The following is a 14,111-nucleotide window of genomic DNA, read 5'->3' as shown; positions in this document are numbered from 1 at the left end:
CTAGGTGGTCCTGTTAAATAGTGACCCACTAACAGGCTCACCTAGGAATTTTCTTTACTTGTCTTAGGATAACTTTTCTCAACCCTTGTCACCAGAGTAAGAAACCTGCGAGACATTTTAATGATTTTATTCCCATGCATGCTGAAGTTTGATAAACACAATCCTAGACCTTCCCCCTCTGCAGTTGTATAGATTTTATTGTCTAAATGTTTCCTGACACCCACCCTCTCTTCATTTCACCTTCCCTTGTTATCAGACCCTCATCCATCCTTAAGTCTGTTTGGTAGCTTAATAATTGATCTACTTATCTGTAGGTCTCAAACCCCAAGTTTTTAGCTCTGAGCCCTTCATGATACAGTTCAGACATCTAGGTCCACCTTCTTCGCAGATTCCATGCTGCAGCCCCAGTGGGCTTACCCAGCATCCCTTTATCGTATCTTATTCTCTTTGCTCAGTGCCTTTCCTCACAGCTCTAAGCTTTCAGCCGGACCTTCTCAGCCTGCTGAGGATGAAATTAAGTCTTTCTTTTTGCTTACAACATTACCTTTGATATTGCTTCTCATATCTTTTAGCATATTTATAATAATTACTCATTTGAGGATCAGTCAGTTAAACTGATTTTAAGGAAATGTAAAAGGATTAGAACCCTCTGGGTCTCCCCCCTAGCTTGGAATGTCATGGTTCTCTTAATGTTTTGACTTTTTACAAAAGGTACATGTGTAATTATTTTTCTTGATTTGTTTACGTGTATAGCATAATCATAAAGAGCATAAACTTTCCATCAAACCTGTGTTTGGGTGCTGGCCTTGTAACCTGTTGGTTTTGTGGCCTTAGGGTCATTGTAACCTGGTGTGTGCCACAGTTTCTCTGAAGGAACGTTATTTCTAGTACCAATTTTGCAAGGCTGTGAAAATTAAATGAAAAAGCACGTTGCCTGGTACATGCTAAGCACAGAATAAACATTACCCATAATCAGTTTTGTTTTAGTATTCATTTTAAAAACCTATATTTTTGCCACTAAATGTTCTTTTCTAGTGTTAGAAAAATATAATTTGGAAGTACTGTTTTTACATATTGCACAGTATTCCAACATGACATTAGAATGACTTTGCCCTTAAATTGAATTAAATGCTTACCAGACCCTATTCTCCAATAACCCAACCCTTTCCCTGTTACTCGGTGGCTCCTATTTTAATTTCTATACAAAACCCTTCTGATTGCCTGGAAAACAAGACAATACATTTTTCCCAGCTTCCCTGATGCAAACTGATGTAAACTAATGTTTAGTTTTTTTTATGTTTAGTTCATTAAAGGTTATTGAACCACATTGCATGTTCTATAACAGACACAGCTGTTAAGAGTTTCACATTAGAGAAAGAAAGATACCATATGATACCACTTATATGTGGAATCAAAGAGAGACAAACGAACTTATTTACAAAACAGAAACAGACTCACAGACATAGAAAACAAACATACCGTCACCGGGGGGAAGTGGGTAGAAAGGGATAAATTGGGAGTTCTAGATTTGCAGATACTAATATAACTAACTAATATACATAAAATAGATAAACAACAAGTTTATACTGTATAGCACAGGGAACTGTATTCAGTATCTTATAGTAACTTCTGGTGAAAATATGAAAACGAATATATGTATGTTCCTATATGACTGAAGTACTGTTCTGTACACCAAAAATTGAAACAACATTGTAAACTGACTATACTTCAATTAAAAAAAAAAGTTTGACATTTGACTTGTAACTATACTATAGATACTAACTAGTGGTTTTTTGTTACCTCCTTCCTAAATCAAAGTGAAATGTACACTGTCCCAAATGGTTTTATAGAATATTTTAAAATCATTTTTCTTCTTTTATTCCTTTCTTCTTCAGGGTGGTGGACCCAATGACTCCCCTCCTCTTTCCCCAGATTCACCAGCCAATTAATTGTACTTACAGGCACTCATTAAATGGCTGCTGTGTGTCAGGCACTGTTCCAAGAGCCTTATGTGCATTGTCTCTGATACTTAAACCTTAAAGCTAATAATGTTTTCTCTAGTTTAGTGGAGAAAGAAACAGAGCTGAAAGTGAAATATGATGTAACTTACTGTTATTAAGTAGCATAGCCAGGATTTGAGACCCCGTACATATTTCTGTATTGTGGTCTAGTTGGGGGGAATAGAGCAGTAAGCTCCTTGTGATCAGGGATTCTTGTATTTGCCTCTGTATCTCAGCACCTCTCAGTGCTTTGCTCTTCGGGAAGCTTAAAGGATATTTATTCTCATTTTAAAGATAGTCATGTTTGAAGGCCTTGCCATTCTTAAGCAAGAGTAACTTCTATTATAAGCAAGGGTGACTTCTATTTCAATTTATTGTTGAGTTATTTAATACTGTCACTGCCACATTTAGCCTACCATGCTTTCTCCAGGGATGTAGTCAGTCATATCCTTTTTGATCTAGTGTAGCAGTAGTTCACATCTGCAGTCTTGGTGTATACAGGCAACTTAATTTTGTAACACTTCAGTTTCCTTATTTGTAAAGTAGGAATAATAAAATGGCTTATAAGGCTCATTGGCATATTTAAATTTTGCTTATAAGAATAAATGAGTGAAGTGCTATGGAAATTGTGTTTATTATTGTTGCTATTAAACTCCAGTTTCATAATCTGAAGCCAAACCAAGTCTCCTTGGGCCATATTTAAATAGAACGCATACAGAATTGGTGGGGGGCTACACACTGGATAAAGAAGTTTCTCTTTAAATGTCAGTTCTGAAATCTGAAAACTTTCTATAGATACTGCCTGGGATATCGGGCTTTTAGGAAAATGTTTACTGTGAAAATAATGTAACTTTCCTTCAGTTTTTAGAGTTGCGTATCAAATAGGTAATAGTAGTGATTACACGGGTAAATGTAATAGCTTGGCTTGGGGCTGTTTGTGACCTTGTTCTGGATTACCGAATTGGAGACCTGTTCTCCAGCCTATCAGCTTCCTTCGTGTGCTAAAAATTCTGCGTAAATCCAACTTTGTTTTTCTTTTATACTTTTGGTCATTTGACCAGGAAGAACTGCCATATCCTAAAGTTAATTTTTGCAATCAGCTTTTCTTGGTGTTCTGAAAGTTTTGCACAAACAAATGGTTGAACTTGTTTTTTTTTACCCCTAGCTTTAACTTCTCTTCTGTAATGTTGAGTTGCAAAATTAAAGGAAAATCAGTTTTCACCACGTTTGCAGTTGAAGTTTCCTTGAAAGAATATCCTTCTTATAACACTTCAAATGAATTTCAAAATGTAGATTAATACATAGTTCTTTTTTTCTGAAGAAGTTCTGTTTGCCCAAAGACGTAAATACATTTTCACATAAAAGTCAAATGCTGTTTAACCTGGACAGTAAGTTTGTTGATGCTTAGAGCTGTGAACAAAGTCATCATGAGTTTGTTTTTAGGGCAAGTATTTTTTTTTTAATTTAGGTATAATTGACAGTCAGATGCACAACATAATGATTTAATATTTGTATATATTGCACAGTGATCACTAAATCTAGTTAATGTCAGTCACCATACATACAGAATTTTTTTTTCCTTTTAAGATCTACTTTCTTACCAACTTTCAAACATGCAATACAGCAATATTAATTTTAGTCACCATGCTGTACATTAAATCCCTGTGACTTACTTACTTTACAACTGGAAGTTTGTACCTTTTGACTCCCTTTACCTATTTGGCCCACCTCCCACCCCTTGCCTCTGATAACCACCAGTCTGTTCCGTGAGTTTGTTTTCAATCTGGAACATATCCATTAGTGTTTTTATGCCTTTCCTATTGCATTCAAAGTCGCATATGCCATTTCTTTTATTTTAGTGCTTTAGAGATTAATATCAAAGGTTTCATGTGAAAAGTTTTGGTGATTATTTTCACTGAAACAAGGGTCTATCTATCTATGTATGTAATCTAAGTAATACACTACTTAGAAGAGTAGTGTATTTCAGGACTTGATAGTCATTGTTATTAATTGACTAGACTTAAACCTTCTAGTTTCAACATTATAAGATAAGATAGCCTATTAAAAATGAATCTTTGCGTTCATATTCACTTCAGGTTATCTAAACATTCAAGCAATATAGTTTTTATATTAGTATAACTCTCACTTTTGTGTGTGTGTGTTTAAAAATTTACTTAATAAAATATGGTAGTTATAATAATTGGTGATGACAGTACAGAATATTCACATAACAAGAAGGAAATCAGTGCATGGTGATTTTTTGGATTCTTATCTGGAGCCAAAGAAGAGTTAAATTTTGTGAGTTCGTGGGGGTGGTGATCTCTGGAGGGGATAGGTCTTCTCAGTATCAGGATTCGGAGGACTGTTTCCTCAACAGATGACTTGACCTTTCTTCATTTGGAATTGTCTGTAATGTCAGGGGTCAAACTTGATCATCCCCAAGGGACCCTTCTGTCTCTGAATTCATTGTTACCTGGCAGGGAGGAGATCCCATATTTATTATATGTTAATCTTATGTTTACTTTTGGGCAGTTCAAATTCCAAAGTTTAACAGACTCTGGCCTCCTTCCTTAAAGGTTAGTTTTTGCCTTAAAAGCAGGTAGCACCTTGATAAGTGAGTGTCTTTGGCTTGTCACTTTTTCTCTCTTAGATCTCAAGAATTGTACATGAGTGAGCTGGTACTGGTTGACCAGCTCTGAAGATGTTGGGGGTATTATTAAAGTTAGTTTGCCAACTACAGGTCAAATTAACCAGCATGACTTACATTGATTTGAATGACTTAGCATGCCATGACATACAGTGGGCATTTAGTAGCATGAAGTGGGCAGGTGAAATCTAGTAACTTTATTTCATAACAATATTCTTTGGTTTTCAAAGTGAAAGCAGCAGTATTGTGCTGTTCTCTTGTGTTCACACTGTTTAGGGTCCAAGCAAGATGGCCCTGAGATGGTATTTGAAGTGGTAAAACTTCTTGGATGAATTCTGAAATAGATTGGTCTCTGATTTAATTCCTGAATGGGGTACAGTTGTTCTCTATGCAGTACAGCCAGGAGGGCTCTTTTAAAACATGTGTCCAATTTCATACCCACAGAATCGATTTCTGAGGGCAGAGGTCAGGCATTTTTTGACAAAGCTTCTCAGGTGATTGTGATGCTCACCTTTAATTAAGAACATTGTGTTTTCTTCATAGCAAAATTCACTTTTGAAAGTATATTGGTAGAAATTAATACTCATGTTGACAGTAGTTTTTATGGTGAAGTTTCCCCCAATATATTTATTTTACCCCCCGTATTCTTTTTATTCTTGTGAATACTTATAGTAATACCGATAGTAGTTAAATATGTACAGAGCCCTTGCTGTATGATAGGCACTGTCTTAAGTGATTTGCATGGAATTTTTCTTTTAATCTTTACACCTGCTCTATGAGGTAAATTCTTTATCCCCGCTTGGTAGACTGAAGCATAGAGAAGTTTATATACAAAGTCATACATTTTGTTGGTATTGAAGTTAGGATGCGAGCTCAGTCAGAGGCAATTTGACTCCGTAGCCCAGCATTTGTAATAGAGTGACCTATCTTACTGCTTTCAAAGGATAAATAACAAAAATGACTCTTTTCATCCCAAACTTCAGACTCCCAGTCCTCTAAGTCGGTTAGTACCATCTGCATGGGGTACGTTTCAGGATCTCAGTGGATGCCTGAAACCATGGGTGGTACCAAACCCTGTGTGTACTATGTTTTTTTCATATACTAATGGGTGGCTAGCATATATAGTGCATACGCTGGACAGAGGGATGTTTCACATCCTGAGCGGGACAGAAATGGATGGCGTGAGGTTTCCTCACGTTACTTGGAATGTTGTACAATTTAATTAAAACTTATGAGTTAGTTATTTTTGAAATTTTCCATTTAATATTTTTTACCATGGTTGATTTGGTAGGTAACTGAAACCATGGAAAGCAAAACTGGTGATATTGGGGAGTGGTTAACAAAATCTGTTTTATGAATTTTTCCACCAATTTTTAAAGTGTAGACAATAGCTAAAGAAAACATAGGCAAGCCTTTTGTGTATATATGTGTGTGTGTATGTGTGTATATATTATATTGTACACACACATATATATTATACACACACACACACACACACACTGATGGGAGTTTCCCCCTAACGTATCTTGGGGAGGTCTTTCCATCAGTACATGTAAATTGAACCTTCCTCTTTCTCTTTTATTTCTCTTCTCATAGTATTTCCTCTTTTTTCTTTCTAAAATTGCCAGTAATTACATTAGTAATTTGAACTTTTTGACTAAGCTTTTTTTTTTTTATACATATGTATTAATGATGTGGTCATGTGTGACAAAGAAACAGTTCTCTTCTACTGAATTGGATCAACATATAACTCAAAAGAAAACCCAGTTTCCTGTTAGAGTGCATGGAATATCTTAAAATCCAGTAGTAGGTTTAGTTATGGTTAATTTACATTCTTTTTGGCACAAGTTTCTGTAATGTCATATGATCGTTCCGTCTGTTCCCTCCCTAGTAGGTAAGAAGTAATTAAAGAATTCTACTTGGAGTTTGACTGGAAGCTTAAGAAAAATTGTGTCAGATTTGATTTATAACAAGTTGTAATTCTTTCTTCCTGTGGTAGTGATATTGGGCTTTTTTTTATCAGTTAAAGTCATTTTTGAGTATCAACATTTTTTTCTGTGTAATTCTTACAGAAAGACAAAAAGTTTGAATTGATTAAGAACTGTGTTTTAAACTAAATTGTTACACGTATGAACTAAGTGCAGTTTCTTTTTGCTAACAACTCCATGAGGTAGGTAATGTACTGATTTTACAGAAGAGGTAAACAAAATCTAGAGATTAAGTTTCGTCCACAAGTCCCAGCCAGCACAGCTGACGGTGAAATCCAGGGTATCTGGGACCTTTTCTCAGTTTACTATGCTTGAGCTGCTTTTTCCTTGTTCTCCATTGAGATGCTGTAGTTTTACCATTTCCTTTCTATTCATGATTTCATTTGTTCATGTCAGTACTGTTTAGTAAGCATGACTTACGTTTTTATTCTGTGGCTGGGGAACCCAAGGCGAGAGGTGGTGACTTGTACAAAGGCAGACTCTTTTAATACCTGACTGATATATCACGGGACCTGAGACAAGGTGTTCTGGCTTTCAGTGTGGTGCCCCTTTCTGTCTAGTACTGGAATGGGGAAACAAAGTTTTCTACTAGTGCCTTTTTTTTTTTTTTCCCTTGAATTGGGAATTTCCTGGGAGTTCCCTGAGAAATCTAAGTGAATTTTATGTGCTGGGTTCTAGACCTTTGTGCCTTGAATTTGATATATTTCTGACATTTTATAACATATTAATAAGTGAGACCTCAATTGAATAAGACAGAGTGCAGCATGGTGAAGACTGTGATCAAATTGTTTACATAAAATTTCTCCTTCATCTTTGGCACCTCTCGTTTGTTTTCTGTATTGTACTATGTATAGTTGACATTTTCTTTTTTCTTTTTCTTTTTTTTTTTTTTCCCCCTTTTAGTGAATGGTAGTGTCTAGAAAGGGTATGTCCCTTCAAGAGAGAGGTGCCAATGTCCAACCGGCCTAATAACAATCCAGGGGGGTCACTGCGACGTTCACAGAGGAACACTGCCGGGGCCCAACCACAAGACGACTCGACAGGAGGAAGGTATGTATTTAATGGTAATTTGAAAAGAGATTGAGAATAAAAAGGTATTTTTAAAAACTTCATTGTGAGGACCAAAACTGGAATGGTTCACTATAAATGGGTAATTTTTTTTTTAAATTTTTGAGCCAAGTAACAGAACACTGGAATTCAAAGCAATTATTTAATCATGCCCTAAATATGCTAGGCTTAAAAAATTGTTCAGTCACTGACATTACCAAAACTCCAATCCCAGGATCAGTAGCGTATGCACATCCTGTCTTGTTTGCCCTATCTCTTCCTCACTCCCTCGGCACATGCTACAGCACAGCTTTTCAGCCATTTGTAGTCCCTCTGTTTATGTGTGTCCTGACTTATTTACCTTACTGAAAGGAAGCTTTATTTGTTTTAAGGTCTTGAGTTTTGATACCTAGCTGTTGAGTTTTTTCCCATCTTACTTTTTGTCAGCACCAATGCTGACAGGCTGGGGAAGCTGTCTGGCATCGATTCTCATCATTTTCTGAGTGGTCTGGTGTTGAGCTGGCTTTTTCCTTGGAGTTGTTGTAAAGGAGATAGTCTGAAGAATGAGGTACATTCTCTTGAATGTAAAATTCGAAGTCTAAGTTAGCTACAGACTGTCATTTTATGTATAAAATATTCAGAATTACTGTAAGTCCTGATTTTCTAATCCATAGACCAGTCATGTTTAGCTCACAATGGAAGACGGCTAAATTGTAATAAGATTACTGGCTGTAGCATTTTGAGGCATTACCATGTATATGTTGCCTAGTAAATGATTTTTAAAAATTGTAAATGTCAAATGTAAAGAAGAAATTGAAACACACCTTGTTCACATCAGGCTGTGTTAGTGGTTGAGCGTTTGGACTTTGGACTAGGCAGCTTTGTGTACAATTTCTGCCTCTGCCTCTAAAAAGCTGTGTGTCCTGTGTTGTATTTTTCAGCAAACCTCAATTGTTTAGTCCACACAGTAGGGATACCTGTTTAATCGGGTTATTAGTTAACTTGGTATTGCAATATGTTAAGCTCTTAGAACAATACTTAGTACGGAGTTTTGTTCTGAAATTGTTTCTTGCTTTTTTACATTTAGATTATTCTTTGCAACAGCCACACTGAACTTTATTTATATTGTTGATTAAAAAGTATCACTCCCCCATTATAAAAATTTTACATATTTATTTTAGAGAATTTGGGAAATACAGAAAAGTTAAAGAAAAACATCACAATTATACAATCCACTTGTAACTACTGTTAATGTTGGCCTGTTCCTCCATAGTCTTTTTTTTTTCACTGCATGTGTGTGCATGCATATGCATGCACGTGCACATGAGTTACTTGTACCTTTTGAACAATTGCAGTTTTGCATATTAATCCTCAGGTTATATTTAGACTCTTGCATATGATTGACAAACATTTTGGGCTGTCACACGGTGTATTGCTTCTAAATTCACAATGATATTTCAGCACCATTATCTTTTGTACACATCAGGGTTGTGTAGAATTATTTAAGTGTTTTGTTGTATTATGTATTTTAAAAATATGAGAGGAAAACAAATGGACGTGGTTAATACTAGTGATTAAGATGTGCTGGCTTAGGTCGTTAGCTCTCTTTCTTGCTTTCTGAGATGGCCCGCACTCTATCTATGGAGTGTGCATCTACTTTTAATCACCCCACACCTCTCTTGGTCTCTCCCTCTCACCTTTTTGAGATGGCCCGCATTCTGCCTGTGGAGTGTGTATCTCCTAAGCCATTTTTCCCTTCTGAGTGAGATGGACCCCACTCTATCTATGGAGTGTGTACAAATAAACTTGCTTTCATTTAAAAAAAAAAAAAAAGGGATGCACTGGCTTAAATAACAAAGTTGTAATCAAGGTGGAACTCAATTTGATTTGTAGAATGGCAGATCTTGTACTTTAAGCCAAACAGTGATATTCTCAATTGTGAAGGAAAAGAATAAAATTTAAAAATGTGTTTGGAATGGCAGAAACATGCCAGAGTATAAAGCAAGGTGTAATTAGGGTTTTTATAGCTTTAATCTTTCCTTCGTTTCAGTAATGTAGCCCCATTTCAGCTCTCAAGATTTCAGCTTTGACATGTTTTCAAAAAATATTTCCCCACAAAACTAGTACACGAAAGAAGACTTACTTGCTTTTTTAAAAACCTAGTATCACATGTGTCATTACCTGTGTCCTTAAAAATTGTTTAAAAACATGACTTTTAAAGTCTTCATGTTCAGTTGTGTGGCTGTACTGTAATTTCATAATAATTTTCCTATTTTTATGTGGGTAAATATAGTTATGATAAGGACACAGAAACGTAGAACTGTAGCCAAAAAGTCTTACCAGTTTGGCTGAGAATGCAGATTTGCTCATCTGAATTTCATTTTGCCGTTCTAGACAGCTTAGTTCTTTTGTTCGTGATAGAATCTCAAAACTGGAAATTCATCAAATCTCAGACTGACTTTTGAAGCCCCAGTAGAGTGTGCTGTGCTAACAGTTACCCAATCTCTAAGGACCCTCTCTGGTGATTTTGGGGAGTGAGAGGATTGAGATTAATTGGGAGAGAACAGTCACAACTGCATTTTCATTCTTTGAATCTGACTCCTGTTGCATAGCTTTTCTAAGTAAAATGCTGTTATTGTGGCTTCTGTTTCCCAAAAAACAGTGGATTTGGTCTTGTGAATGTATTCGTAGTGATCTGGTGATTGAAATAGTGGTCATAAAAAACAGCACCTCCTACGGTACCTGGGGAGTGTTTCTAGCTGAGCAGTTTTGTGTACGTATTCTTTCCGTTGAGACTCACAGAAACTGTGCTCCTAAGTGTCTCGTCCTGTTCTCTAAGGATGGTAGCTTGCTCAGCTTTACACAGCGGCTGTGTAGAGTCAGGACTTGACCCCTGACCCCTTCACTCTGAACTCAGTGGTTCTTTTTTGGTATGCCAAGCTGTTTTTACTGCACATACCACTTGATCTAAATGATGAAGGACTTGGGGAGGGGGAGTTGAATTACTTCAAACTGAAGAGTAGTAACTCATTCTGTTTAGAATTTGAGAAGCAGTTCTTCCCTCTTAGAATTTTTAAATTCATTCATTTTTGATCCACTGTTTTTTTCCATACTTGCGTTATGTTGTTTTCTTTGTGTAGTTTCCTTCTCTTTTCCCAAATCAAGGTCACTTTACTTTTCTTTTTTTTTTGAGAAAGATTTTAGTTCACCGTTAAGATAAAAGAAAGTTGGATATTTGAAAATTTCTCCTGTTGATTTCCCCTGCTCTTTTCCACCCATCCTTCATCTCTATCCATAATTGAGCTAGACATCTTACTCCTTTTCTGTTGTTTTTCTCTTTTCCTTTCTTCCATAATTTTTTGGGCTATGTTGATCTGTTCCTCTCTCTTCTGTTCTCTCTTTTTTTTCTTTCTTTAGGAAATCACTCACCTCCACTGCTTGCCTGTGGGGTTGCTCTCAAGGATACAGCCTAGCCTTTCCCACTTCTAGAACAGGCATTTGCAGGCTCCTGGCCCTCCTGGCCATGCAGTAGCATTTTCATTATATCATGTGCTTTTTCTTGTCTTTCTCACATCTCAGTGGTGGGATTGTATTCAATTTTATAGCAACTTTGGTTAAGATTGCTTTAGTGAAGGTTTCTTCGACATTATTTTTCTTAGAAAAATGCAACATTTTGAGAATAGAAAATTGGGATGCTTTAGAAAAATTAAAGAATTAAGGTAAATTTATTCCAGCCACCCAGGAGATAACTATGGTTAGTATTTCTACTCTATATTTCTACTCCATGATTTTTTTTTTTTTTTTTTTGATACTGAAGGCCTATGATTTAATTCTGGGCCTCTAGTTTTTCTCAGTTTTTTTCTGTAAAATAGCATTGCTGTGCCCATCACATTTTAGTATGATTCTGATTTTACCAAGTCAGATTCCTGAAATGGGTTTTTAGGACTTAAGGGTATGAATATTTTGAAGAGTTTTAACAGTTAAGATTGCTAAATTGTCTTTCAAAGAAAATTGAACCACTGTTTTTTTTGATTGAGCCAATTTATACTCCTACTGATTCTTTGTGAGAATGCCTGTTTCTCCAAATCCTAGTCAGTATAGCACACCTTTTTTAGTAAAAATGTGTGGGTAAAAGGATTCCTTTGGTTACTATAGAGTTGAAGATCTTACCCATATGTTAGCCATTTTCATTTATTTTATGAGTTGTATGTTAGTGTCCTTTGTCTGTTTTAATTTTGGAGATGCTTTTTCTTTTATTAACGCCCTTTATGGAAAAGGCATCAACCTACTGACACTGGCAGTTTTTTCCCCCTAGTTTTACTTGTTAGAGTTTGTTTCAATTTATAGATGATTTAAAATTTAAATAGTCAAGTCTGTCAGCTCTTTGTTTCTTTTCTTCCTTTGCCTTCTCCATCCCCAGAATAAAATTTCTTCTCAGTTCTGTTATGGTTTCATTTTTTATGTTTTACTGTAACCTGTCAATGTCAGAGTTTTTAAATGGTGTGAGGAAATGCTTGAGTCCAATCCAGTCCCACTTCTCCACCCCATTAAAAAATTTATCTGCAAAGTTTTATTATTTATTACAGAGTCAAAACTCAATTATGAGATCTAGAGGTTATAGCTTTCTGTTAACATTGTCAAAGCAGGGTTTTTTTTTTTTAGGCCAGCATTAATTATGCTGAAGTAGATTTATATTTTGCTTAAAAATTAAAAAGCTATTCCAGAGGACTGAGATACAGGAAAACATTAAAAAAAAAATCCAGATTAAGTCTGTGTTAGTATTTTTATTTTTTACTTGTTTTTAAAACTCAATTTAGCATGTAGCTGATTACACTGTAAATACAGTTTCGGATCTTACTCTTTTTCACTCAGCATCTTAACATAAACATTTTCTCTGTGATTATGATTTTTTGATAATTGTTAACAAATGGTCACATGATTTTCTGAATCAGTGTACAGCATTTTCCCCATTGATTTCCACTTTTTGGATAGTTAGATGGTTGGAGTGGGAAAAGTTTTTGTTTATGCTTTAAATGTTTGCATTTCAGGTATCTCTTAAGGATATGTTCCCAGGAATGAAATTGCTTGGTCAAAGTAACTTTTTTTAGGTCAACTTATTCCGCATAAATTTTCTTTCTCTAATTTACTTATCATAATCAGGAAAAAGTGCTTTTTTTCATCATTCTATTTATGTTATCTCTCTTGCATTTTCCTGCTAATTTAATATGGAAAAATTGCATTAATTTTATTGATGTTTCTATAGTAATGAGGTTAAACATTGGAAAAATAGAGTAAAGGAGTGAGATCTGAGTGAGAATACTTCTTTGTGTAAATGTGCTAATGAGTTTTCATATGCTGTTAATCTTTCTTTGTACCACTGTACAGGAGAACTAACCTTTTGATTTGTTCAGCTGAGAGTAGATGCTCTTGTAATGATAACCCTCTTTAGTGTAATGATTACCCTCTTTAGTGTAATGATTTCCCTCAGTTCTTCACCTGTGCATTTTGAGTGGTGGTCACTCTTTTCCACCACGATCTTAACTCTGGTCTCGTCACCCCAATGCTGTTGCCAAAGCTAGGAGAATCTACAATCTTTTCTTTTGATGGGACTAAGGTGGACACATGATCCAAGCAAGGGAAAACTGGAAACTTACTCCTTTCTGGTAACAAAGGGAAGACATGAATCTGAAATTTCCAGCTGCACATCTCCTGCCTTGTGGAGGTTGGGCAGGAGGAGAAAAGGCAGATATATTAATTGTGTGTACTAAATTTCCTACAAGTTTCAGTTCCTCAGTTCCTCAGAGCTATGTCGACTTTTGCCTTCACTAGGCTTGATTATCTGGCTGTTTTGATTCTGGGGATACGTGTGTCTTATTTTAATAAAGCCTCATGTTTTGGCTTTAAAGTTAAGAGTCCTGCCGTAACATGCTTGCAGTACAAACTCAGTATAAGATCATAAGATTGTGTCCATCCGTTTGTAGAACATCACGCTAGTAAGCTCTTTGCTAGTTGGTAGTTATGAAAATGAGAGTAGAATAGCCTTTGTCACAAACACATCCAACTCAGTAGGGGAAATGGGCGTGTCGGTGATTATTAAAGTCAGATGAGGAACATTTCTGGCAATGACCCTGTTGATGTGGGCTCTGAAGGCTAAAGAAGCAGATGGTATATGTCAACCACGTTTGTCTCTACTTGACATGTGGTGGCATTAGTTACTTCCAGAGTGTATTGTGTTTCTCATTTTTCTGTTACTTTGCTCATAAGGAGTAGATGTTCAACAAATGCCAGTGTGGGGTAATAATAATAAGATTTAGTTCCTTGGCATTTCTAGGCACCAAAATGTGACTTTCTTTTACTGAAATGGTCATGAAAAGGTGCTTGACTGGAGTGAAGGCAGAGCTGAAACAGGGTATGGTTTAAATGGGCTAC

The 14,111-nt window shown here is 35.9% G+C and overlaps 1 protein-coding gene across 15 annotated transcripts in view; it reads left to right on the top strand.

The window, feature by feature from the left end:
• TRIP12 (thyroid hormone receptor interactor 12) overlaps positions 1–14,111 on the top strand; it is a 131,173-nt gene that overhangs the window by 29,224 nt on the left and 87,838 nt on the right. For all 15 annotated transcript variants that reach the window (XM_031452341.2, XM_031452340.2, XM_031452338.2 and 12 more), the window contains exon 2: positions 7,539–7,685. In XM_031452341.2, coding sequence (XP_031308201.1) covers positions 7,588–7,685 — 98 coding nt within the window. In that variant the 5' untranslated portion in view covers positions 7,539–7,587. The remainder of the gene's footprint in view (positions 1–7,538; positions 7,686–14,111) is intronic.

This window comes from Camelus dromedarius, chromosome 4 (genome assembly GCF_036321535.1).
Source record: "Camelus dromedarius isolate mCamDro1 chromosome 4, mCamDro1.pat, whole genome shotgun sequence".
Taxonomy (NCBI): Eukaryota; Metazoa; Chordata; class Mammalia; order Artiodactyla; family Camelidae; genus Camelus; species Camelus dromedarius.
The sequence above is the reverse complement of the archived record's forward strand: the minus strand, read 5'-3'. Positions and strand labels throughout refer to the sequence as shown.